The following is a 26,752-nucleotide window of genomic DNA, read 5'->3' as shown; positions in this document are numbered from 1 at the left end:
ATGGGTTTCATGGAATTCTACCTGGAGATTGACCCCGTCACCCTCAACCTCATCATCCTGGTGGCCAGCTACGTCATCCTGCTGCTGGTGTTCCTCATCTCCTGCATCCTGTACGACTGCCGAGGCAAAGACCCCACCAAGGAGTACGCCCCCGACAACACGCCGGCGCCGCCCAGCCAGTCGCCCATACGCCTGGTGGTCATGCAGAACTCGCCGGCCTCGGCCCGCTACGAGCCCAACAACACGGCGGGCCACGGCGAGCCGCCCACGCCGGACCTGAGAGGAGACCGAGCCGAGAGGGAGCGGGAGAAGAGGAGCACTCTGGTCTGAGGACGGAGGACGAGGGAGCTTCTGGGCCACGTGTTTCTGTTCCTGGACTCTTAGCTGTAACCTTTAACCTTTCTGGGTGGAGCTGCTGAGGAACCAGCCGGAGGTAAGCAGCCCAAACACTGGAAAAAATGCCCCTCCAAAAATAAGTAAAAAAAACAACAAATAAAAGACGTTTCTGCTTGAAATAAGCAAAAGAATCTGCCAATGGAACTAGTGAAAATCGGCCTGTCAAGATTTCTTGAAATAAGATGTGATATTTAGGACTTTTGAGATAAAAGTGATCTTGAAATTAGCTTAAAAACCTCTTCAAATGTAAAAAAAAAGCTTGTTTCACATAAAATCATACTCTAAACAATTTGTTTTCAAGACTTTTTCACTTAACAAGATATTCCAGATGTATTGTATTAAAACAAGTCCCTATATCTGGCTGAAATGGTGCTTGTTAGGCAGTTGTGTCTGATATTAAGTGTAATGAGATATTTTGACTAGAAATGAGACAAATATACTTGGTAAGACTTTGATTTTTTCCAGTGTAGTTACACTGGAAAAAATGCCCCTCCAAAAATAAGTAAGAAAAACAACAAATAAAAGACGTTTTTGCTTGAAATAAGCAAAAAAATCTGCCAGTGGAACTAGTGAAAATCAGCTTGTCAAGATTTCTTGAAACAAAATGTGATATTTGGGACTTTTGAGATAAAAGTGATCTTGAAATTAGCTTAAAAACCTCTTCAAATGTCAAAAAAGCTTGTTTCAAGGCAAGGCATCTTTATTTATATAGCGCATTTCATACCACAGGCAACTCAATGTGCTTTACATAAAGACATTTAAAAGATAACAAAAATAAAACACAGTTAAAAGCAATCAAAGAAGAGGGGGAAAAAGAAAAACATAAAAAATAATCATTAATTAATTAATTTAAAAGTGAAGAGTGCAGATAAAACTCTTTCAGGTGTCATATGCACAGCTGAACAGAACTGTTTTCAGCCTGGATTTAAACATTGTCAGAGCTGAGGCCTGTCTCACATCTTCTGGAAGGCAGTTCCAGATGTTAGGGGCATAAAACTGAAACGCAGCCTCACCTTGTTTAGTCCTGACTCTGGGCCCCAGCAGGTGCCAGTTTCATACGAAATCCAACTCAAAACAATTTGTTTTCAAGACTTTTTCATTTAACAAGATGTTCCAGATGTATTGTATTAAAACAAGTCCCTATATCTGGCTGAAATGGTACTTGTTAGGCAGTTGTGTCTTATATTAAGTGTAATGAGATATTTTGACTAGAAATGAGACAAATATACTTGGTAAGACTTTGATTTTTTCCAGTGTACAGACCAAAGTAAGAATGTGACCCCCTGAACTGTCTAAATGTTTCCATTTCCACAGAAAGTTTAAAGGCAGATTACAGGTCAGATACGTTCAGTTAACAAGGCTGTAGAGCCGAGAAAAAAAGCAGAAAAATGGAAATGAAAGCAGCAGATTTACTTCACATATGACTAAATTATTGTTTTAATCCCCAAACGGATGCCAGATGTGTTTCTGACCAACTTATCGTGTTCAAGTCTGAGCTAAAAGTGTCGACTGAAGCTCAAAATGCTTCTCAGAACGATCGATCGTGGTCCCAAAGTTTATCCCTCTCACAGCTGATTCATTCACTCATTCTTATCTTTTCTGATCATTTCTCATCGTAATATCAAACTGATTCATTTGGAGTAAATTATTCATTATTCAAAAGGGAAAAAATCTAAATGTTTAATAGGGACTGTTCAAAGTACATACCTTTAAATAACCGATAAATAAATAAATAAATGAAAATAAATAAAACAATAAATACAATAAATACAATAAATACAATAAATAAATGAAAATAAATAAAACAATAAAACAATAAATAAAATAAATAAAATAAATAAAATAAATAAAATAAATAAAATAAATAAAATAAATAAATGAAAATAAATAAAACAATAAATACAATAAATAAATAAATAAATGAAAATAAATAAAACAATAAATACAATAAATAAAATAAATAAAATAAATAAAATAAATAAAATAAATAAAATAAATAAAATAAATAAATAAAAATAAGTACAATAAATGAAAACAATAAATAAACAAATACAACAATAAATAAATAAATAAAATAAAACCAATAAATACAATAAATAAAACACAATAAATACAATAAACAAATAAAAACAATAGATAAATAAATAAATAAAATAAAATAAATAAAATAAATAAATCTCATAAAATAGAGCAAAAAGAGCTTCTTCTTAAAGTGGGGAAACTTCAGCTTAAAATGGTTTTTCATCCATTTTGTTAAATTATCAGCTCATTGATTTGCATAAATGTTGCATTTCCAGAAAGGAATTCATTTGCTAAAATCTTTAAATTGTGATGTAATTACAATCGAAATGGTAATTTTGTCTTCAGAAACCCGATGATGATGGTTATCCACATGAGGGATTTATCCAAGTCTCAGCTGTGAGTTAAAGTGCAGAATTAGACCAGTTTATGGAAAGAAGCTGCAGAATAAATGCAGCGAAATGTCCCTTTATGGAAAAGAGCCCATCCCAAACAGAGTAGATTGTTCCCAGTTAAACCACATCTGCTTAATCACCTTGCATATGAACATCTGCATGTTGTGGAATATTCAGGGTCGCTGTGAATCAAGGACACATGCAGCACGTGTGCACGCGTGCACGCCGCCACGCCCGAGCTCCGCTCGCTGTAATCCATCGTGCATTAGCAAACGGAAACCGAAGCCAGCAGCAGTTTCAGAGATCATCGGTCCATTTAATCACCGTTTGTCTCTGTTTGTTTCTGATGACTCAACATCAGAGGAAAAATGTATAAATACACATTTACATTTGCAGGACTGAGAGGTTCAGGAGGGCCTTTGTTCCCACGGCCATTAAAAGGCTTTTTTAACAGGGACTGCTGAGTTATTTTATTTATTCATTTATTGAGTCATTCATTATTATTATTATTGTTATTATTATTATTATTATTAGTTAGTAGTAGTATTTTTATTAGAATTGGTATTATTATTGTTGTTGTTAACATACAATCATTGTAAATATTAATAATTTTTTTTGAGCTACTTGACTAATTTGAATTTCCCCCATTTTGGGATGAATAAAGTATTTTTTTATTCTATTACTGCCACAGTTTGGGCTCATCTACCCAAACATCTTGACTGAGGAGGTGTGTCAGAACCACCTCTTCGACCCGCTGGTGTCACCATCAGATGCGATGGATAACATTCAGTTTTCCATGAACCGGGCTCACCGTTCCTGCACTTATTTAAGCTGCACATGTGGCGCCAGATGTTAAATATCACTGCGAGTGTGTCAAACACCGTCCATATCTGAAGGATGTTACCAGGAATACCCGAGTTCTGATGGAGTTCTGAGGGAGTTCTGAGGGAGTTCTGATGGATGATGCTTTTAAAAGTTTAAGGAATGACGATAAAACTGGATATTCTGTATAATTCTTTCCAACCTTTATGTTGTCGAAACCAGTTTCCATTTACAGACAGAATTAAAACGAGCATGAAAATATGGTCAAATAAATTTAAATACCAGGAAATACCAACTCAGTTAACAGCTAACAGCTAACGGGTAACGGGTAACAGCTAACAGCTAACGGGTAACGGGTAACAGCTAACGGGTAACAGCTAACAGGATACAGGTAACAGCTAACAGGTAACAGGTAACGGGTAACAGCTAACAGCTAACAGGATACAGGTAACAGGTAACAGCTAACAGGTAACGGGTAACAGCTAACAGGATACAGGTAACAGCTAACAGCTAATGGGTAACGGGTAACAGCTAACAGCTAACAGGATACAGGTAACAGGTAACAGCTAACAGCTAACAGGTAACGGGTAACAGCTAACAGGATACAGGTAACAGCTAACAGGTAACAGGTAACAGCTAACGGGCAACAGGTAACAGCTAACAGCTAACAGGTAACGGGTAATGGGTAACAGCTAACAGCTAACAGCTAACAGCTAACAGCTAACAGGATACAGGTAACAGGTAACAGCTAACGGGTAACAGCTAACAGGATACAGGTAACAGCTAACAGGTAACAGGTAACAGCTAACGGGCAACAGGTAACAGCTAACAGCTAACAGGTAACGGGTAATGGGTAACAGCTAACAGGATACAGGTAACAGGTAACAGGTAACAGCTAACAGCTAACGGGTAACGGGTAACAGCTAACAGGATACAGGTAACAGCTAACGGGCAACAGGTAACAGCTAACAGCTAACAGGTAACGGGTAATGGGTAACAGCTAACAGGATACAGGTAACAGGTAACAGCTAACAGCTAACGGGTAACGGGTAACGGGTAACGGGTAACAGCTAACAGGATACAGGTAACAGCTAACGGGTAACAGCTAACAGGATACAGGATACAGCTAACAGGTAACGGGTAACAGCTAACAGGTAAGAGCTAACAGGGAACAGGTAACAGGTAACGGGCAACAGGTAACAGCTAACAGGTAAGAGCTAACAGGGAACAGGTAACAGGTAACGGGTAACAGCTAACAGGTAAGAGCTAACAGGGAACAGGTAACAGGTAACGGGTAACGGGTAACAGGTGTTAATCTATCGACTGGAAGCATTTCAAACAACGAGAGCTTTTCAGAAGCAGAACAAACGACTTTAACTACACTATAAATGTTTGAGTCATTCAGAGGTGGCCACAGATGAATCAGATTATCTGGGATCATCTGTCAGTGTGAGCAGACAGCAGACAGAAACATCTGGCTGTGTCAGTCCGTGTTCCTGCACACCTTCCAGAATATCACCGATAAGTAAATGAACCAGGAAGAGACGTAATGCATACAGAGCTTTAAACTGATCTGGTCTCCAACGGCAACGGACAAGCAAAATTAGCTTTTTGATCAGGGCAAGCAGAGGTTGACAGTTCGATTCGTGGGAAACTCAAAGATCTGCTCCCATCCTGCTGGATGATAGTCTGGTTAACGGACCCTCGGAGGTCCGGCTGAGTCCACTGGATCCTTTTCAGAAGCAGACAAAGGACCAACAGGAAATCTGAGCTGATGCTGTGACACTTTGGCTCATCGGGGTGAGTTCTGGACGTCTTTGTTTGTGACACTTTGGTTCATCGGGGTGAGTTCTGGACGTCTTTGTTTGTGACTCTTTGGCTCATCGGGGTGAGTTCTGGACGTCTTTGTTTGTGACACTTTGGTTCATCGGGGTGAGTTCTGGACTTCTTTGTTTGTGACACTTTGGCTCATCGGGGTGAGTTCTGGACTTCTTTGTTTGTGACACTTTGGCTCATCAGGTGAGTTCTGGACGTCTTTGTTTGTGACACTTTGGCTCATCGGGGTGAGTTCTGGACTTCTTTGTTATTGACACTTTGGCTCATCGGGGTGAGTTCTGGACGTCTTTGTTTGTGACACTTTGGTTCATCGGGGTGAGTTCTGGACTTCTTTGTTTGTGACACTTTGGCTCATCGGGGTGAGTTCTGGACGTCTTTGTTTGTGACACTTTGGCTCATCGGGGTGAGTTCTGGACGTCTTTGTTTGTGACACTTTGGCTCATCGGGGTGAGTTCTGGACTTCTTTGTTTGTGACACTTTGGCTCATCAGGTGAGTTCTGGACGTCTTTGTTTGTGACACTTTGGCTCATCGGGGTGAGTTCTGGACGTCTTTGTTTGTGACACTTTGGCTCATCGGGGTGAGTTCTGGACTTCTTTGTTTGTGACACTTTGGCTCATCGGGGTGAGTTCTGGACGTCTTTGTTTGTGACACTTTGGCTCATCGGGGTGAGTTCTGGACGTCTTTGTTTGTGACACTTTGGCTCATCGGGGTGAGTTCTGGACTTCTTTGTTTGTGACACTTTGGCTCATCGGGGTGAGTTCTGGACTTCTTTGTTTGTGACACTTTGGCTCATCGGGGTGAGTTCTGGACGTCTTTGTTTGGGACACTTTGGCTCATCGGGGTGAGTTCTGGACTTCTTTGTTTGTGACACTTTGGCTCATCAGGTGAGTTCTGGACGTCTTTGTTTGTGACACTTTGGCTCATCGGGGTGAGTTCTGGACGTCTTTGTTTGGGACACTTTGGCTCATCGGGGTGAGTTCTGGACTTCTTTGTTTGTGACACTTTGGCTCATCGGGGTGAGTTCTGGACGTCTTTGTTTGTGACACTTTGGCTCATCGGGGTGAGTTCTGGACGTCTTCGTTTGTGACACTTTGGCTCATCGGGGTGAGTTCTGGACGTCTTTGTTTCTGCTGTAAGAGGCCGGCAGCAGCCTGTAATCCCCCGGCCGTCCCCACCCCCCCGGACAACATAAACCCTCGCTGGACGGGGACGTGATGAACGGAGGCTGATCGTCACTCATCCTTTGACGTATGCTGGACAGCAGGACTCGCCCTTTGAGGCCTGCATGTGTGTGTGGGGGGGTAAAGTTTACAGATGTGGCTGGCAGCAGATGTGGGAGTCAACAGATTGGTTGGATGGTGATAAAAGAGGCTGATGAAGAAACTCAGCTGATGATGATGATGATGATGATGGTGGGAAATCCTCTGGTTATCTCACACTAATGAGTGACATCAGCACCAGGATTCAGAAGAAGGAGCACAGCTGGATCACAGCTCGAGCATCGTGTTGACCAGCAAGAATATAGATCAAGATAGATTACAGTACCAGAGGTAGAGATTCGCATATAGCACGAGACACCGGCAAAGTTTTCCTACGGCTGTGTTCGAAACCGCATACTACATACTACATACTACATACTACATACTGCATACTAAATACTACATACTGCATACTGCATACTTCCATACTGCATACTGCATACTACATACTGCATACTGCATACTACATACAGCATACTAAATACTACATACTGCATACTACATACTTCCATACTGCATACTAAATACTACATACTATATACTGCATACTACATACAGCATACTAAATACTACATACTGCATACTACATACTTCCATACTGCATACTGCATACTACATACTGCATACTGCATACTACATACAGCATACTAAATACTGCATACTACATACTGCATACTACATACTTCCATACTGCATACTACATACAGCATACTAAATACTACATACTGCATACTACATACTTCCATACTGCATACTGCATACTACATACTGCATACTGCATACTACATACAGCATACTAAATACTGCATACTACATACTGCATACTACATACTTCCATACTACATACTACATACTGCATACTACATACTTCCATACTGCATACTACATACAGCATACTAAATACTAAATACTACATACTGCATACTACATACTGCATACTACATACTACATACTACATACCACATACTAATCGATCAGACATTATGCAGAGCGTTTACCCACAATGCATTTCGCTCCTGCCCGAGCCGAAATTAGCCGGCCTGAAGCTGATTTCCCTTAAGCTCTAAACTCTGTAAACTTTAGCAACATTTGAAACATTTTCAGGTGAGAAAGTAGTCGTTTAGATCCCCAACGTGTTGAAAACCTGACAAAATACCGGCTATTTACAATTTTGTTCCCACGAATTCGGCGCTACTAAAGCTAGCCGCAGTGAGCTAACGCACTTCCGGTTATTTTCACAAAATAAAATACCCGTTGCCTTTTATCATAGGGAAAGCCATTAGGATACAATTGGTGCTTTTGTTTTGAAAACAGGAAGTGAACCTACCCTCGTTGTAGCTAGCTTGAAACTGCCGTTTTGACAGGAAATGACGATCGGTGACGTCACGTTACGTTGCATCTTGGGTAGTTTGAGTATGAGTAGTAACCTCATGATGCATACCCAACATTTCGGAGAATCTAGTATGCATCCGGGAAAAAAGTCAGTATGAGAGGTAGGAGAAGTATGCGGTTTCGAACACAGCCTACATCTCCAAGGAGGGATGGCTCTGTTTGGTGGTAAACTTCCACATCTGCAGGTTTTTTGAAAGAGTGCGAAACGCCATCACAGGTGAGACGCAGCTCAGCTGGGTGGAACATGTCATACTCGATGCCCGCCTGTCTGAGCTTCGCCTTGACCGGGTCAAAAGCTGCTCTGTGGCGGCTGAGCTCGGCACTCATATCCGGGAATACGTGGACCCTGGCCTCTCTGAATTTAAGTTGGCCCGTGTTTCTGGATAGATGAAGGATCTTTTCCTTATCCGAGTCGTAGTGCAGCCGCACAGTTATGGCTCTGGGGCGGTCGCCGAGTTTGGGTTCCGGAGCTAAAGTTCTATGAGCACGGTCGAGCACCAGAGGCACCTCGGTGAAAAATGAGGCCATGAATGTCGTCGGTTTCCCGTTTTCTGCAGCCTCTGGGATCCCGATAATTCTTAGATTCTGCCGGCGGCGTCCTTTAGTTTCCCGATCTCCCGCTTGAGCTCCGAAATGACGCCCTCCATGCTGGTGATGCTGGAATGATGACGGTTCAGCGCGCCCTCCATCTCCCGAACAGTCGTTGCCATCTCGGTCTGTGTGGAGCGCAAAGATGCTATTTCAGCTCTGAACTCCGTTTTTAGAGAGGCGATGTCAGCCTTTGTGTCGTGTCGGAGAGCCTCGAGGTCTTGTTTGATTTCAGCACCAAAAGTCACCATCTCCTGTTTGATCGTATCACCCAGTGGTTGAGGAGAAGCATCCATCTCAGCTTTAAGTAGCTGGAAAAAGAGCGTACTCCTCGGGTTGCTGCCTCGGAGATGGGGTTGTCCGGGTGGTGGTAGCGCTAGCGTTAGCCATGAGCGTTTGTTTGAGTGAGGGGCTAGCTAAACTTTGGCCGACCTCTTCTGAGTTTTATTTGCCATAACACACACAAGTGGTTCAACAATATATGCGCTGCAGAGTTATGTTAAAATGTCGTGTCCTACTCAAAGTAATAAGTTGAAATATGCGGAGCGTGTCAGACTTGCGGTTACTCCATGTCGGGTGAAAACCGGAAGCCTTATCCTTCATCTTTATGCTCTGAACAGGAAGCAGACCCTCCTGCAAAGCTGCAGAAACTGTCTGAAAGACGCATCTTTCTGGAGCTTCAGATCATCTCCAGCGGATTAAGTCTGTCACGTTAGTCAGATCTGGAGTTACAAGCTTTACGGATTTAAACTTCAAAGGTCATCTTTGGGTTTTTACACCCCTTTGTAGCTCTTCTGTCAGCTGAGAGCTGTTTCCAAGGCTGAGAATGAGCTCTGAACATCAGCCCGTCTGGCATCTGTTTCAGCTAAATTAATCCTGAAACCCTTTCTTAAAGACATCACTTTCAGATCCTGTTCATCTGCTGTAGATAGTTCTTTAGGCCTGACACTTCTTCTTTTGTCCTCCACTTGTCCAGTTTCCTCAAATGTTTTAAGGACACACTGCACACCATGCTGAGATATGCCAAGTTTTCAGCTAACAGCTCTTTGGGAATCACCTTGTTGCTGCAGAAATCCTGTTTTCTGTCTGTCACACTGTGTTATCTTTGCTGTTTTTCACACATGCAGCTAAAGAAATGGGAACAAATCTTAATTCCAGTCTAAAACCCACAAAGAGCTTCTAGATTATTCATTTCTGGTGGCATAAAACAGTTTAATCATTTAATTTATATTAATGGTTCCATAATTAGTCATTAGATTATATCTTATATTCCTTTTAAATTGAATCTTATTTACTTTTACTTGATGTTGAATAACATATAATTCTTATTATTGTCTGTTTTTTTTCCTACTTTTCTACTTTTAGATGTGATAGCGTTCATTATTTTGGGATTAGGATTTTTTTTTAAAACTGTATTTCTTATATTAATTTGACTCTTTTGGTAACTGAAAGCAGTTTTAACGTAAATGTACAAAAAAGTTGAAACTATGAAGCTGTTTTTCACAGATGCAGCTAAAGAAATGGGAACAAATGATGTGTGTCTGTGACAGGCTGCTGGGAACAAAGTGCCTAAAGATCCAGTTTAAAATGGCTTCTTTGCAAAGTTGGACACAACACTGGTTCATCCCTTGAGTTAGAAGCCTTTTTCCTGCCTGAATGCTTCATAGCTCAGAGTTAAGTGGCTTAACAAAGAAAAAAAACACATTCCTCTGAAGATGCTCAGGTACAAGGACTGAAGATGAGGGAAGAAGCAGAAAATGTCCAAAGAGAAACTCTGAAAGAGCTTCAGGAAGCTGCAGAACTGCTGATCGGGACAAAGATGGAGTTAAAACAGCAGCACCTGCTCCACCAGGAAAGTTTGTGTTGTGCAGATTTAAGATGTAAGAAAATATAATTTATCTATCACAAACTAAACTAAAATGAAAAGATGCAGTTTCTGAGCCTTCTACCTGTAATAAATAAAATGTGTAAATTGCTCTCAGTTTACTTTTTACTTTAACTTTTACTATTTTTATATAATTTAGTGAAGTGAAGTGAAGTTAAATTTATTTATATAGCACTTTTCAGCAACAAGGCGATCCTAAGTGCTTTACAACACAGAAACAACAATCAGGTACAGAAATACAGAAATAAAAACATAAAAAAAAATCAAACACAGAAATACAGATACATAACATCAATCAGGTAATTTTAGCTAATAGTGGGATTGGTATAACTATAACAGAGCAAAAGTAAATTTAGCTAACAGTAGGATTGGTATAACTATAACAGAGCAAAAGTAAATTTAGCTAACAGTAAGATTGGTATAACTATAACAGAGCAAAAGTAAATTTAGCTAACAGTAGGATTGGTATAACTATAACAGAGCAAAAGTAAATTTAGCTAATAGTAGGATTGGTATAACTATAACAGAGCAAAAGTAAATTTAGCTAACAGTAGGATTGGTATAACTATAACATCTTTTTGTGTATCCAAAGCCAAGAGCTCCTGAACTAAACTTTATTACGGCTGCATGGTGACAACAAATATTCTGGATTCTTGATTCTTTACCTAATCGCTCCTTATTCTTCTCATGTGTTCCAGACTTCCCCTTTAATTCCCTCCTCTGGCCTCCACCCTCCTGCAGCAGCACGCCCTGCCTCCACCCTCCTGCAGGCAGCACACCCTGCCTCCACCCTCCTGCAGGCAGCACACCCTGCCTCCACCCTCCTGCAGCAGGCGGCACCCTCTGCCTCCACCCTCCTGCAGCAGGCAGCACGCCCTGCCTCCACCCTCCTGCAGCACACCCTGCCTCCACCCTCCTGCAGCAGGCAGCACGCCCTGCCTCCACCCTCCTGCAGCAGGCAGCACGCCCTGCCTCCACCCCCTCCTGCAGCAGGCAGCACGCCCTGCCTCCACCCTCCTGCAGCAGGCAGCACGCCCTGCCTCCACCCTCCTGCAGCAGGCAGCACGCCCTGCCTCCACCCTCCTGCAGCAGCACGCCCTGCCTCCACCCTCCTGCAGCAGCACGCCCTGCCTTCACCCTCCTGCAGCAGGCAGCACGCCCTGCCTCCACCTTCCTGCAGGCAGCACACCCTGCCTCCACCTTCCTGCAGCAGGCAGCCCGCCCTGCAGCAGGCAGCCCGCCCTGCCTCCACCCTCCTGCAGGCAGCACGCCCTGCCTCCACCCTCCTGCAGCAGGCAGCACGCCCTGCCTCCACCCTCCTGCAGCAGGCAGCCCGCCCTGCCTCCACCCTCCTGCAGCAGGCAGCACGCCCTGCCTCCACCCTCCTGCAGCAGCACGCCCTGCCTCCACCCTCCTGCAGCAGGCAGCACAGCCTGCCTCCACCCTCCTGCAGCAGGCAGCACACCCTGCCTCCACCCTCCTGCAGCAGGCAGCACACCCTGCCTCCACCCTCCTGCAGCAGCACGCCCGGTTCAACACAGCGCTGCAGACCTCCAGCAGTGGACACGCTGCACCTTCTCTGGTTTGCTTCATCAGGACCTGCAGGAACAACAGACTCCCTGAGGCAGAACGTTCAAAGCATCTCCGTCAGCTGGTGTCCAGTCAGCTGAAGGGATTTAAAGTGTGTAAGATGCACAGAGAGCCGTGGAGACGCAGCGGTGGGTGATCAGGGATATCTGCAGAGCCTCAGATCCTCAGATCTTCGGTTTGCTCTGCGCTCAGGACACAGAAGACGCTGGCAAAGACTCCAGGGATGAAGAAACACCGACAAAGTTAAACCTTCAGAAAACTCAGGCCAGAAGAAGTGATGAAGACGAGGCTGATTCAGTCTTCAGATGCTCCTTTAACCAGTGTTAACCATTCATTTACTGATGTACAGCAGGGTGAGAGTTACCGTGTAGAAACATGCAGGCGCAGCACGAACTGAGCATCCAGTCTGAGAACCAGAAATAATAACGATTATTCATGAAGACAACCCGATGAGTCGGTGGATAAAGGAGTTCCCTTTCGTGTTTTTAACATCCTTTTAGCAGCAATCTCAGATTGTTCTCATTTAAAAAGTCATTTCTTTGCTCCTGACACTCTAACTATGAGCCGCAGCTCATCCTGATGCTGCATTAAACAGAAGCTGTTTGACTGTTTGTCCAAAAACAGCCGTCACAGCGAGCTCTGACCCCGTGTTCAGGCTGTTACCGAGAACATGATGAGCTCCAACAAGCCAAACCTTTGCACATTAAAGGGACAGTTCGCCTCTTTTGACATGAAGCTGTGTAACATCCCATATCAGCAACATCATTTCTGAACATCTTCTTACCCCCTGCTGCGTCCTGTGAGCAGAGTTCCAGCCTCGTTTTGGTGTTGATGAAGGTAGTCCGGCTAGTTGGCTGGGGTTTAAAACATAAAGCGTTTTGCTTCTCAAAACAATATGCGTTCAACAGAGTAATACATTTGCATCACAAAATCAATCTCCAGGAAAAAGTCAGATCTCACAATCTCTTGGCCCTATTTTCTCTCCCTTCGTATCACTGCCTGCTGTGCAGACCGAGCAGCAAACAGCGTAACAGGCGCGGCTGTCGGCAGGCGCGGCAGGCAGTGATACGAAGGAAGAGAAAATAGTGCGTTGTGGCCATTTATGTTTGTAAATCATAAGTTCTGTCCATTTAGTTTTCTTTGGGCAGTTAGAATATACTTTAGTTAGTTTGGAATCAAAATCTGTAATTCATTTTTATATTTGAAATTGTTTAGATTATTTTGGTAACTTTTAGACCCTCCCATTAATCAGAGAGATTAAGAACACACCGGGGGGGGCGTGTTGGAGGAACTTTTTGTTGGTCAGATGTCCGCTGTGAGGACGGGAGGTTTTGGTTAAATGATTTTTTGAACACTTTTTGAGCTCGTAAAATCCGATTAAGTTAACTTTCGTTTTTCATCTAATTTGTAAGAGATTTTTAATTATTATTGTTTTGTTCATATTTTTTGTTGGAAATAAACTACATATATTTTTTTAAACAATCAAGTCGGAAGTGCGTGCAAAAATCAAACCACCTGTTGCCCCCCACGGCCTTTCTTAGAAAATGTAGTTTGGAAACTTAAAAGGCAGCGACATAGGGCCAAGCGATTGTGAGGTCTGACTTTTTCCTGGAGAACCATTTTGTGATGCAAATGTATTACTCTGTTGAACGCATATTGTTTTGAGAAGCAAGACGCTTTATTATTTAAACCCCAGCCAACTAGCCGGACTACCTTCATCAACACCAAAACGAGGCTGGAACTCTGCTCACAGGACGCAGCAGGGGGTAAGAAGATGTTCAGAAATGATGTTGCTGATATGGGATGTTACACAGCTTCATGTCAGAAGAGGCGAACTGTCCCTTTAACACAGGATGTGTTGGGATGTTTCCCGAAGCGTCAGTGTGTGAAAGGTCAGAGTTAAAACAGCCCTGAAGGTTTTCTTCTAACCTCACCCAACATGCTGCATCAGTTCTTTACAGGAAGGGTTTTATTCTTATTTTATTTCTACATGTGATAAATGCTGGTTTAATCTGTTCATGGTGAAAATGACACATCAACCAAAAAGAGGCCGCCCCCCCCCCTCAGTGGCACCATGTGAGGGATAATTCAGTCTGCAGAGGACACGGACCCCAGAGACACTGGGACAAATCCTCTTACATAAAAACAGAAAAACAGCACATCCCACCAATGGCTGCAGCCATAATATGAATTGCACAATTACCCCCCCCCCCCCCCCCTTCATATTTCATGTTTGGGGATTATGTTCTGACCGCCAGTATTAGAAGCTTGTGTGATGTGTTTGTGTGTTTTCATCCACGCGGGCGGGCGGGCGGGCGGGGGGGGGGGGGGGGGGGGGGGGTTATGTAAGCTAAAGGTTGTCAGAGATTGTGTTGAGTTCAGGGTTGAGCTGGTGGATCATCTGATGCCTGAAACTGCCCCATCAGAGAGCTGAAACTGCCCCCATCAGAGAGCTGAAACTGCCCCCATCATAGAGCTGAAACTGCCCCCATCAGAGAGCTGAAACTGCCCACATCAGAGAGCTGAAACTGCCCCCATCAGAGAGCTGAAACTGCCCCCATCAGAGAGCTGAAACTGCCCCATCACAGAGCTGAAACTGCCCCATCAGAGAGCTGAAACTGCCCCATCAGAGAGCTGAAACTGCCCCATCAGAGAGCTGAAACTGCCCACATCAGAGAGCTGAAACTGCCCCATCAGAGAGCTGAAACTGCCCACATCAGAGAGCTGAAACTGCCCCCATCAGAGAGCTGAAACTGCCCCCATCAGAGAGCTGAAACCGCCCCCATCAGAGAGCTGAAACTGCCCCATCAGAGAGCTGAAACTGTCCCATCAGAGAGCTGAAACTGCCCCATCAGATAGCTGAAACTGCCCCATCAGAGAGCTGAAACTGCCCCATCAGAGAGCTGAAACTGCCCCATCAGAGAGCTGAAACTGCCCCCATCACAGAGCTGAAACTGCCCACATCAGAGAGCTGAAACTGCCCCCATCAGAGAGCTGAAACTGCCCCCATCAGAGAGCTGAAACCGCCCCCATCAGAGAGCTGAAACTGTCCCATCAGAGAGCTGAAACTGTCCCATCAGAGAGCTGAAACTGCCCCATCAGAGAGCTGAAACTGCCCCATCACAGAGCTGAAACTGCCCACATCAGAGAGCTGAAACTGCCCCATCAGAGAGCTGAAACTGCCCCATCACAGAGCTGAAACTGCCCACATCAGAGAGCTGAAACTGCCCCCATCACAGAGCTGAAACTGCCCCATCAGAGAGCTGAAACTGCCCACATCAGAGAGCTGAAACTGCCCACATCAGAGAGCTGAAACTTCCCCATCAGAGAGCTGAAACTGCCCCATCAGAGAGCTGAAACTGCCCACATCAGAGAGCTGAAACTGCCCCCATCACAGAGTTGAAACTGCCCACATCATAGAGCTGAAACTGCCCCATCATAGAGCTGAAACTGCCCCATCAGAGAGCTGAAACTGCCCACATCAGAGAGCTGAAACTGCCCCCATCACAGAGTTGAAACTGCCCACATCATAGAGCTGAAACTTCCCCATCAGAGAGCTGAAACTGCCCCATCAGAGAGCTGAAACTGCCCACATCAGAGAGCTGAAACTGCCCCCATCACAGAGTTGAAACTGCCCACATCATAGAGCTGAAACTGCCCCATCAGAGAGCTGAAACTGCCCACATCAGAGAGCTGAAACTGCCCCATCAGAGAGCTGAAACTTCCCCATCAGAGAGCTGAAACTGCCCCATCATAGAGCTGAAACTGCCCCATCAGAGAGCTGAAACTGTTGTATTGTAATGTTACATTAACTGTGACCACGTCAAACCTTTCCAGGCTCAAACCTGCAGATTTCTGGAACAAACTGGACGTGTTCGATGCTCCTGTTTTGAGTTGAACCTCAAACAGAATCCGACTCGTTTCCATCGATGGTTTGAAGTGAATAAACTCGGCTGCGTGATGTCACCAGAGGGGGCGCTGTAGGCTCGAGTTTACTGGTTTTAATTCAGTAGAAGAAGCAGTTATCCTAAGAGGAAGCAAAGCTGGAGGTGGATAAAAACAACAACTGTGGAGGACACCCACAGGAGGAAAACAGGGAGGGCTTCTGTAGGAATGGCTTTCATATCTGGGAATACCTGAGAATATCTGGGAATACCTGGGATATGAGATCATATCTGGGAATACCTGAGAATACCTGAGAATACCTGGGAATATCTGAGAATACCTGGGAATATCTGGGATATGAGATCATATCTGGGAATATCTGGGATATGAGATCATATCTGGGAATACCTGAGAATACCTGAGAATACCTGGGAATATCTGAGAATACCTGGGAATATATGGGATATGAGATCATATCTGGGAATATCTGGGATATGAGATCATATCTGGGAATACCTGGGAATATATGGGATATGAGATCATATCTGGGAATATCTGGGATATGAGATCATATCTGGGAATACCTGGGAATATATGGGATATGAGATCATATCTGGGAATATCTGGGATATGAGATCATATCTGGGAATACCTGAGAATACCTGGGAATATCTGAGAATACCTGGGAATATATGGGATATGAGATCATATCTGGGAATATCTGGGATATGAGATCATATCTGAGAATACCTGGGAATATATGGGATATGAGATCATATCTGGGAATACCTGGGATATGAGATCATATCTGGGAATACCTGAGAATACCTGAGAATACCTGGGAATATCTGAGAATACCTGGGAATATCTGGGATATGAGATCATATCTGGGAATATCTGGGATATGAGATCATATCTGGGAATACCTGAGAATACCTGAGAATACCTGGGAATATCTGAGAATACCTGGGAATATATGGGATATGAGATCATATCTGGGAATATCTGGGATATGAGATCATATCTGGGAATACCTGGGAATATATGGGATATGAGATCATATCTGGGAATATCTGGGATATGAGATCATATCTGGGAATACCTGGGAATATATGGGATATGAGATCATATCTGGGAATATCTGGGATATGAGATCATATCTGGGAATACCTGAGAATACCTGGGAATATCTGAGAATACCTGGGAATATATGGGATATGAGATCATATCTGGGAATATCTGGGATATGAGATCATATCTGAGAATACCTGGGAATATATGGGATATGAGATCATATCTGGGAATATCTGGGATATGAGATCATATCTGGGAATACCTGAGAATACCTGGGAATATCTGAGAATACCTGGGAATATCTGGGATATGAGATTATATCTGGAAATATCTGGGATATGAGATCATATCTGGGAATACCTGGGATATGAGATCATATCTGGGAATAACTGGGAATATCTGGGATATGAGTACATATCTGCGAATATCTTGGAATACCTGGGATTATGAGATCATATCTGGGAATACCTGGGAATATCTGGGATATGAGATCATATCTGGGAATATCTGGGAATACCTGGGATATGAGATCACACCTGGGAATACCTGGGAATATCTGGGATATGAGATCGTATCTGGGAATATCTGGGATATGAGATCACAACTGGGATATGAGATCATATCTGGGAATAACTGGGAATATCTGGGATATGAGATCGTATCTGGGAATAACTGGGAAATGAGGTCATATCTGGGAATACCTGGGAATATCTGGGATATGAGATCATATCTGGGAATATCTGGGAATATCTGGGATATGAGATCGTATCTGGGAATAACTGGGAATATGAGGTCATATCTGGGAATAACTGGGAATATCTGGGATATGAGATCATATCTGGGAATATCTGGGATATGACATCATATCTGGGAATAACTGGGAATATCTGGGATATGAGATCGTATCTGGGAATAACTGGGAATATGAGGTCATATCTGGGAATAACTGGGAATATCTGGGATATGAGATCGTATCTGGGAATATCTGGGATATGAGATCACAACTGGGATATGAGATCATATCTGGGAATAACTGGGAATATCTGGGATATGAGATCGTATCTGGGAATAACTGGGAAATGAGGTCATATCTGGGAATACCTGGGAATATCTGGGATATGAGATCATATCTGGGAATATCTGGGAATATCTGGGAATATCTGGGATATGAGATCGTATCTGGGAATAACTGGGAATATGAGGTCATATCTGGGAATAACTGGGAATATCTGGGATATGAGATCATATCTGGGAATATCTGGGATATGACATCATATCTGGGAATAACTGGGAATATCTGGGATATGAGATCGTATCTGGGAATAACTGGGAATATGAGGTCATATCTGGGAATAACTGGGAATATCTGGGATATGAGATCATATCTGGGAATATCTGGGAATACCTGGGATATGAGATCACACCTGGGAATACCTGGGAATATCTGGGATATGAGATCGTATCTGGGAATATCTGGGATATGAGATCACAACTGGGATATGAGATCATATCTGGGAATAACTGGGAATATCTGGGATATGAGATCGTATCTGGGAATAACTGGGAAATGAGGTCATATCTGGGAATACCTGGGAATATCTGGGATATGAGATCATATCTGGGAATATCTGGGAATATCTGGGATATGAGATCGTATCTGGGAATAACTGGGAATATGAGGTCATATCTGGGAATAACTGGGAATATCTGGGATATGAGATCATATCTGGGAATATCTGGGATATGACATCATATCTGGGAATAACTGGGAATATCTGGGATATGAGATCGTATCTGGGAATAACTGGGAATATGAGGTCATATCTGGGAATAACTGGGAATATCTGGGATATGAGATCATATCTGGGATATGAGGTCATATCTGGGAATACCTGGAAATATCTGGGATATGAGATCATATCTGGGAATACCTAGGATTATGAGGTCATATCTGGGAATATCTGGGATATGAGATATCTGGGAATAACTGGGAATATCTGGGTTATGAGGTCATATCTGGGATATGAGGTCATATCTGGGAATATCTGGGATATGAGATATCTGGGAATAACTGGGAATATCTGGGTTATGAGGTCATATCTGATATATGAGGTCATATCTGGGAAGACGCCGGTCAGCCAGAGTTTATCGTTTGTCGGCTCAGAGCAGAAACAGCTGGTTTGTCGCATCATTTTAATCTTTGCAGGTCAGAGCAGATTCAGAGTTTTTCTCTCTGATGTTCATCAAATCTTCTTCAAACAGACAAAAATCACCTCAGTAGTTTGTAAATTTAGTGATTTTTGTTTCTACCGTTTACGGTTAATAAAACCCGCTGGTTTCATGATGTTGAACTAATTTAAGGAGTTTCTTCATGTTAAAGGTGCATAAATAACGTGTGTTGGTGGAGTTTTAAAGACAGAATCAAACAAACAGAACATGTTCCAGAGCAGAGCCGGCTTCTTCTGAGGTTTACAGCTGGAATTCAGTTAAATGTTGGAGCCAAAGCTGGTTTCAAACAGAAATTAGATTTATATTTGAAATGTTATTTTGGGTATTTTGGGAGATAATGTGGCAAGAATTTAAAGAGGTACAAAAAAAGTGTAATTTGACCCAGTGTACAGAAATCTTTGAATAAAAGAGTGAAAACTGAGCTGCTGTTTATTATTTGAATGATTGACACAAGCAGAGGATCAGCGTGACTGTGGGGTAAACCTTGTGCTGCATGTTGTTCCCCCTCTCTCTGCCCTCTGCTTCCTGTCTCTCTGAACTTTCCTATCCATTAAAGGCACAAAAGCCCAATTTTTTATCTTTTTTTTTAATTTTGAAAATAAATAAATAAATAAAACCTGCGTTAATGCGCGATAAAACATTTATCGGCGTTAAATAATTTGCGAGTTAATACGATAATAACGAGTTAACTCGCCCACCCCATATATATATATATATATATATATATATATATATATATATATACATATATATATATATATATATGCATTTATGAGGTGTAGGCTGGATGGCGGTGATCTTTTGTTCAGCAGACCTTTCCTCCCTGGAACAAACTGGATCCAGTCATCAGCCATCAGGCCACATCGTGTCAGTTTTTACCATCACAGCTGCTACAGTTTCTGTTTGCTGTGACCTTAAACCGCAAAGCATGTTTAATAAATGTAAATTCGTTGCAATCTGTTGGTTTCCTTAGCTAGGAAATTGTGTTTGAAATTGGCTCCATATGAATGAATTGGATTATTTTGTAAATAATTATGATTACAATGAATTGAATTCCAATTGGCTTGAATTTGACTTTATTATTTAAGTGCCTTGAGATGACATTTGTTGTATTTGGCGCTATATAAATAAAAATCAATTGAATTGAATTAAAATAATCATTTTGCATCAGCTTTTGAGTCAGAATCGTCATCGTCGGCATTTTGTCTTAAGCTCTTGTTTAATAAATATTGGCAGTGTAATAAGTCACGTGTTATTGGTAATGTTTCATTTTCTTTTATTATGTCCTGATATGTAAAAAAGAAGCTGGATTTTCTTCTTTATCGTGACATCATGGAGACATTTGAGGCTCGGTCAGACAGCAGAGGTGATGCACCGTATAATGGTGAAGGACAACCAAATCTGGACTCTTTTCAGGCCGAGCTCACGTGTCTGCGCAGGAAACACACGGTTTATGGACCGCTCTCTGTGCTCTCCGACCCACCAACCGGACTGAACAGCAGCTTTAAATCTGCTCTGTTGTCGGCATGTGACGGCCGAACTGCTGGGATTAGCAGAAACACCCCGATCTGCTGCCTTTCACTTTGACAAAATGGCATTACATAAGGACAATGCCAACTTGGCAGTCTGTTCCAGCGGCTCAGAGAGAAGGCAGCACGATGACAGGAAGCCGTGCATGTTGTGCACACACTGGGATTAAAGCAGAAGACTCTGCTCACAGTCAGAGGCTTGCTTTCCTCTCGGGGTTTGTTCATCCTGTTCAATGCTGGAAGAGTGCATCATCAGATGATTGTTATTTCAGCAAATACAGAACTATGATGCATTTAAAGAAAGATAAAAATAAACTAGAGTTCAATATGAAGGCGAAGCGAGAATGACCATTTTAAATCTTATATTTACACAAATGGAAGTAAAAACCTCCACAGGACTGGTGAAGATATGAAAATGATCATTTTCTCTTTGCACAGAATTTAGTCGATTCAGCTTGTTGGGAATCTAAAGATGAGCATCTGTAAATTACATTATATATGGGGGAAAGATTAGATGTATTTGGGTGTCTGGAGTGACCAACTCAGAAAAAAACTCACTTTGGGAAAACATGCGATTCAGATTCACGCTGCACCCCCCCAAACCTGCTGCTGTGAACAGGGCTGTGAAGGTAGGGTGGGTGCCAGGAAGGATGCGGATTCTTTCAAATACAAAACTTGATTTATTTTCAAAAAGGTTTCAACAAAAAGCCGGATATCAAAAACTAAATTGACAAAAACAAAACATGACTATGACTATGAATACAAGAAAGGTACTTAACTTTGGAGTGACGAATGACGAAGGAGGATCTGGCTATGAGCATGGACAAACCTGGGCAGTGTTCGAAACTGCATACTCATCGATCAGACAGTATGCAGAGCGTTTACCCACAATGCATTTCGCTCCTGCCCGAGCCGAAATCAGCCGGCCTGAAGCTGATTTCTCTTAAGCTCTAAACTCTGTAAACTTTAGCAACATTTTCAGGGGAGAAAGTAGTCGTTTAGATCCCCAACGTGTTGAAAACCTGACAAAATACCGGCTGTTTACAATTTTGTTCCCACGAATTCGGCGCTACTAAAGCTAGCCGCAGTGAGCAACGCACTTCCGGTTATTTTCACAAAATAAAATACCCGTTGCCTTTTATCACAGGGAAAGCCATTACCATACAGTTGGTGCTTTTGTTTTGAAAACAGGAAGTGAACCTACCCTCGTTGTAGCTAGCTTGAAACTGCCGTTTTGACAGGAAATGACGATCGGCGACGTCACGTTACGTTGCATCTTGGGTAGTTTGAGTATGAGTAGTAACCTCATGATGCATACCCAACATTTAGGGGAATCTAGTATGCATCCGGGAAGTTCTCGCTTACTCAAACTCGCATACTAACTCAAAAAGTTAGTAGGAGAAGTAGGAGATGTATGCGGTTTGGAACACAGCCAATGACTATGACTAAGAGAGGTACTTAACTTTGGAGTGACGAATGACGAATGAGGATCTGGCTCTGAGCATGGACAAACCTGGAGACTAAATACTGTGGAGGGTGATTGAGTGCAGCTGATGGCAGGGCAGGAGAAACACTGAGGAAAAAGGTGGCAAAGCATGGCAAAACTAAGACCTAAAACTTAACAAAACTAAGAACTTAAACAGAAACTAAAAACGTGGCAAAAAACAAACAGACATGACACCATGGCTGAGGAAGGAGCTGTTCTGCATCTGTGTGTTTTCAGAGGTTTTATTTAGTGTGAACAGACGCGTTTTAGCTTTAAGGTTTGCAAATTCCTCGGGTGTCACTTTAAAGATGAAACTTTAGCTGAATTTAGCTCTCCTGCAGCTTCCTCCCATCTCTCCTCCTTCAGATGGAACTTCATGCAACACACTTCTGGTTTTGTTTCTGGTCAAAGGCTTGTTTCCACGGCTGGTGAGAAGATAACGAGGTAAAAACACTTCAGATGGTTTACAGACGGGTTCGACTGTAACAGAATATTAAACCTTAAATATAAGAATATATTTTTAAAAATATAAATATATAGATATAAAAAGGATAAAAGAATGAAACCAAATGATTTACAGAGAATATAGATTTACAACAGGTTTGTCTTATTGTAGTATTAGTTTATGTAATGTCCTTACATGAAGGCATGAACGAGACAAAGCTGATTTATGCTCTTTATTTTAATGCAGTCATGAGATTTTATTGATGCTTTTTCATGCATCATGTAAAGTGAAGAACAAGGGATTACTTAATGGTCGATTTAATTCAATTCAATTAAAAAATACTTTATTTATTTAATGGAAAAATATTTTAAATTGATATAAAATCTTCAGGATTTCAGACTGACCACCTTAAGACGTGAATCCATTAAATCAGGAGTTTCACTTCTTCTCATCGTCCTGAACAATCTAAATACACAAATCTTGCTTCCAGCTGGATTCTTTTTGCATTTTCATCTGCTTTTCATTCAAAAGTCTGTTTTTCCTGTGTGCATAAATCTATAATGAAGGATAATAAAGCAGCTGCTGAGTTGTTCAGATAGAACAGACATCATGAACCGATCATCTCTTACTTACAGGCGTTTTGTTCAGATGTTTCATCCCGTTTGGCCTCTGCACCAGCAGCTCTTTGTGGCTAAACTAAAGTGCAAAAGCTGCAGAAACTACTCCATCCATCAGAAATGAAGCTCAGTGAACGCATCTGACACTATGAAACAGAATTAAACGTGCACGGTGTGGGTGACCCCGGAAACCATCAGTGAGGTGATGAAGGACAGGTGCGCAGAGGGAAGAACGGGCAGGTGACGGTGGTGGGTGGAGCTCTGAGGACACCTGGTGGACAGAGGAGGAACAACTACAGTGTGATGACGCTTTGAAACTGATTCTGTTTGTCTTTGATTGAATATTAAGCGTCATTGATCCTCCTCCTGCTGACGTGCTTCCACATCATCAGTTGGTCATCAGCAGTGGTGCTTTTTCAGATCACGTGGACATCTTTAACACTGACCGACTACGTCTTTATTATAGGGCTGGGCAACGATTAAAATGTTTAATCTAATTAATCACATGATTTCCCTGATTAATCACGATTAATCGCATTTGTACGCAGAATCCAAAAATGAATCCAAAAGTAGCGTATAGCTTTTAGCATTTAGCTTTATTTTAAATGTGCTGCCATATGAATGAAAGTGCCATAACATTTGTTGTGCAAACACACTTTTAACATCAGCATCTTTCTGTAGTTTTTATGTAGAAGCCTCGCTCCACTGTCTGTTTCCTTGAATGACTTGCTGCTATCAGTTGTGTGTTTTGCCTTTAAGTGATATTTTAGACTGGAACTACTACGCTGAGAAGACAATTCAACTTGGCTGTGTTTACAGATGACTTTGGTTCTGTCGACTCCGCCGTCTGGAAGAACTTTAACATGAAAATGGCCGAGTAAAAGTTCCGTACCCTTCTCCATGTTTGGTGGATCCGCCGATTACTTTCTTTTCCTGTTCCACAGCAGACAAATTTTACAAAATAAAAGCCTGTAAGCAACAGACATTTACAAATAAAAGCCTGTGAGCTACAGACTTTTACAAAATAAAAGCCTGTGAGCCCCAGTTCGAGTCCCGCATCGAACGGCCCTGTGCTGCATGTTGTTCCCCCTCTCTCTGCCCCCTGCTTCCTGTCTCTCTGAATCTTCCATTAAAGGCACAAATAATAATAATAATAATTTTTTGGTTCCTTAATTATTATAATTTTTTTAATAATTATAATTATTAAAAAAATAACAATTCTAATAAAAAATTTTTTTTAAATAAATAAAGTCAAATAAAACCTGCGTTAATGCGCGATAAAATATTTATCGGCGTTAAATAATTAACGAGTTAACGCGATAATAACGAGTTAACTCGCCCAGCCCTAATTTATAAGCTTTATTTGTGTGAAACATTTCCAAACTGATCCGTGTTTTTAGGATTCCAGCAGAAAGGATGATGATTCTGGGGCACATAATGTTTGAAAGGGGAGGTTTTATTCGAGTAAAAAGAGTAAAAAGAGACGCTGTGAGGCCTGTAGGGAAGCAACGTGCCGTGATATCTGCGATGTTAACATGATGCTCTGAGTTACAGCCTCTTGGTCACAGTGAACATCTGCTCCCCGAATAATGCGGATAAATTTAATTCTGAAGCCCGTTTGAAAGCCATGGAGCGAGAACTTTCCACATCATCTGATCTGAGGGTGCAGAAGGACATGCAGTGATTTAAAAGCAATCAGCGGAGCTTTAAAATTGTATTCCGTGATGAGGAGTCGGCGTGATTCAATCAGGGCGGCGTGGATGTGATGTGTGAGTCGTGCTGCTGCAGGGATGGAGGTAAAGACGTGAGAATCTCTTTCTGATCTGAAAACAGCAGAACTGAGCGTCTTTCTTTCTGTGTTGGGACCGAGCACACAAGATCAAATCCCTTCCGTCTCCAAATAAGAGACGAGCTAAAGCCCTGTGGGGGAGAGGCTCGCCCTTAACCCTCTGTGCAGTCTTAACATTGTGTTTACCGCCCTACCAAAGCCCCAAAATAAAGCAACTTAATTTAATTTTAAATCCAAAATCTATTTTGTATGATGAAACCACCTGTTATTTATCTATTCAACTCAATTCAATACATTTTTTATCATGTATTTTTTGTTACACAATACAAAAAGACAATCACCAGTTTTCAGGATTACACTTTTTTTTTTTTTTTTTTACCACAAACCAACTGTCAGTTGGACCAACAGTTTTCTTGTTTTCTCAGTTTTCTTTGACATAATAAAGGTTTATTATTGCTATTATATAAATGGGAAGTAATTACTTCTGAATTAATTATATTGAAAGGGAAAAAAAACTGAACTTTTTTTCTGGTGTTTAAATGTTTTTATAATTCACGGGTCAAAAATGGCCCATAAGACAATCTTTGTACCCTAGTGGTGTACAGCCCACATGGAAACATAAACAAAAATAAAGTATGACTTTTTCTAATGATGGGGTCCCTTTAGGAAAAGTCATAACATTTCAAGTTGGAAAAAGATAGTTTAAGGTATTTTTTCTACAGCTAAACTTGGTAGTGGCTCACTTTGGACCCGCAGGACAACAGGAGGGTTAAAAATGTTTTAGTTCACAGGTCTGAAGAAGAAAAAGACGAGACAAAATCTAGATTAAAACTTTGATTTATTATTCTGATCATGAGGAACATAATCAAGACAAATAGAGTAAAAAGCTTCGGTGAGCACAGAACCTGACAGAAACAAGTGAACACGAGGAAGCCGGAGAGAGAGAAAAAATCACGGCAAACCCGTCACAGGAACAACAGAAGAAGAAGAAGAAGAAAAATAAGTGCTTCATTTTGGGGGGATACATTCCTCTGGGCCGGATACAAACTATACAAACATCCACATGGAGGCCTAAAGGAGGAGAAACCAACAGAGGAGCAGGGCCTGGGGTCAGCTGATGTGGCGCCTGCACAGGTGTGATGGGGAGGCGGCTTGAGGTATTTCAGCTGCACCAGGAAGGAAAGGAGGACTGAACCCCGGAGGGTTTCTATAATGCCCATAAGTCATATATATTATCTATCATGTAAATGTTTGATATACCGCTTCTGTTTATGAAAGCCTTTCCAAAATACTCGGGTAATATCTGTGTAGGAAAACAGACTGTACAAGAAACAAGAATAACTCTGTAGAAACATTAAAACCTTTAATATATCAATATATCCTGTAGGTGCTGGATTCTTTTGGTCTGTAGTAAAGTGACTCCACAGCATGAGACGACAGCACTCAGGCTCAAACATTCATGTCTCTGGGTTCTGTTTGTGGCTCAGAACATTTGGTTCGGGGTCAGTGATGTGT

The 26,752-nt window shown here is 42.1% G+C and overlaps 1 protein-coding gene across 1 annotated transcript; it reads left to right on the top strand.

The window, feature by feature from the left end:
• Window positions 1-330, top strand: smim36 (small integral membrane protein 36). Its single transcript, XM_075457133.1, has one exon. The coding sequence runs from the start codon at window positions 1-3 to the stop codon at window positions 328-330; it is 330 nt and encodes a 109-aa protein (XP_075313248.1).
• The last annotated feature ends 26,422 nt before the right edge of the window (window positions 331-26,752 follow it).

Source organism: Odontesthes bonariensis, chromosome 23, assembly GCF_027942865.1.
Source record: "Odontesthes bonariensis isolate fOdoBon6 chromosome 23, fOdoBon6.hap1, whole genome shotgun sequence".
Lineage (NCBI taxonomy): Eukaryota > Metazoa > Chordata > Actinopteri > Atheriniformes > Atherinopsidae > Odontesthes > Odontesthes bonariensis.
This window is presented reverse-complemented; position numbering and strand designations above follow the sequence as displayed.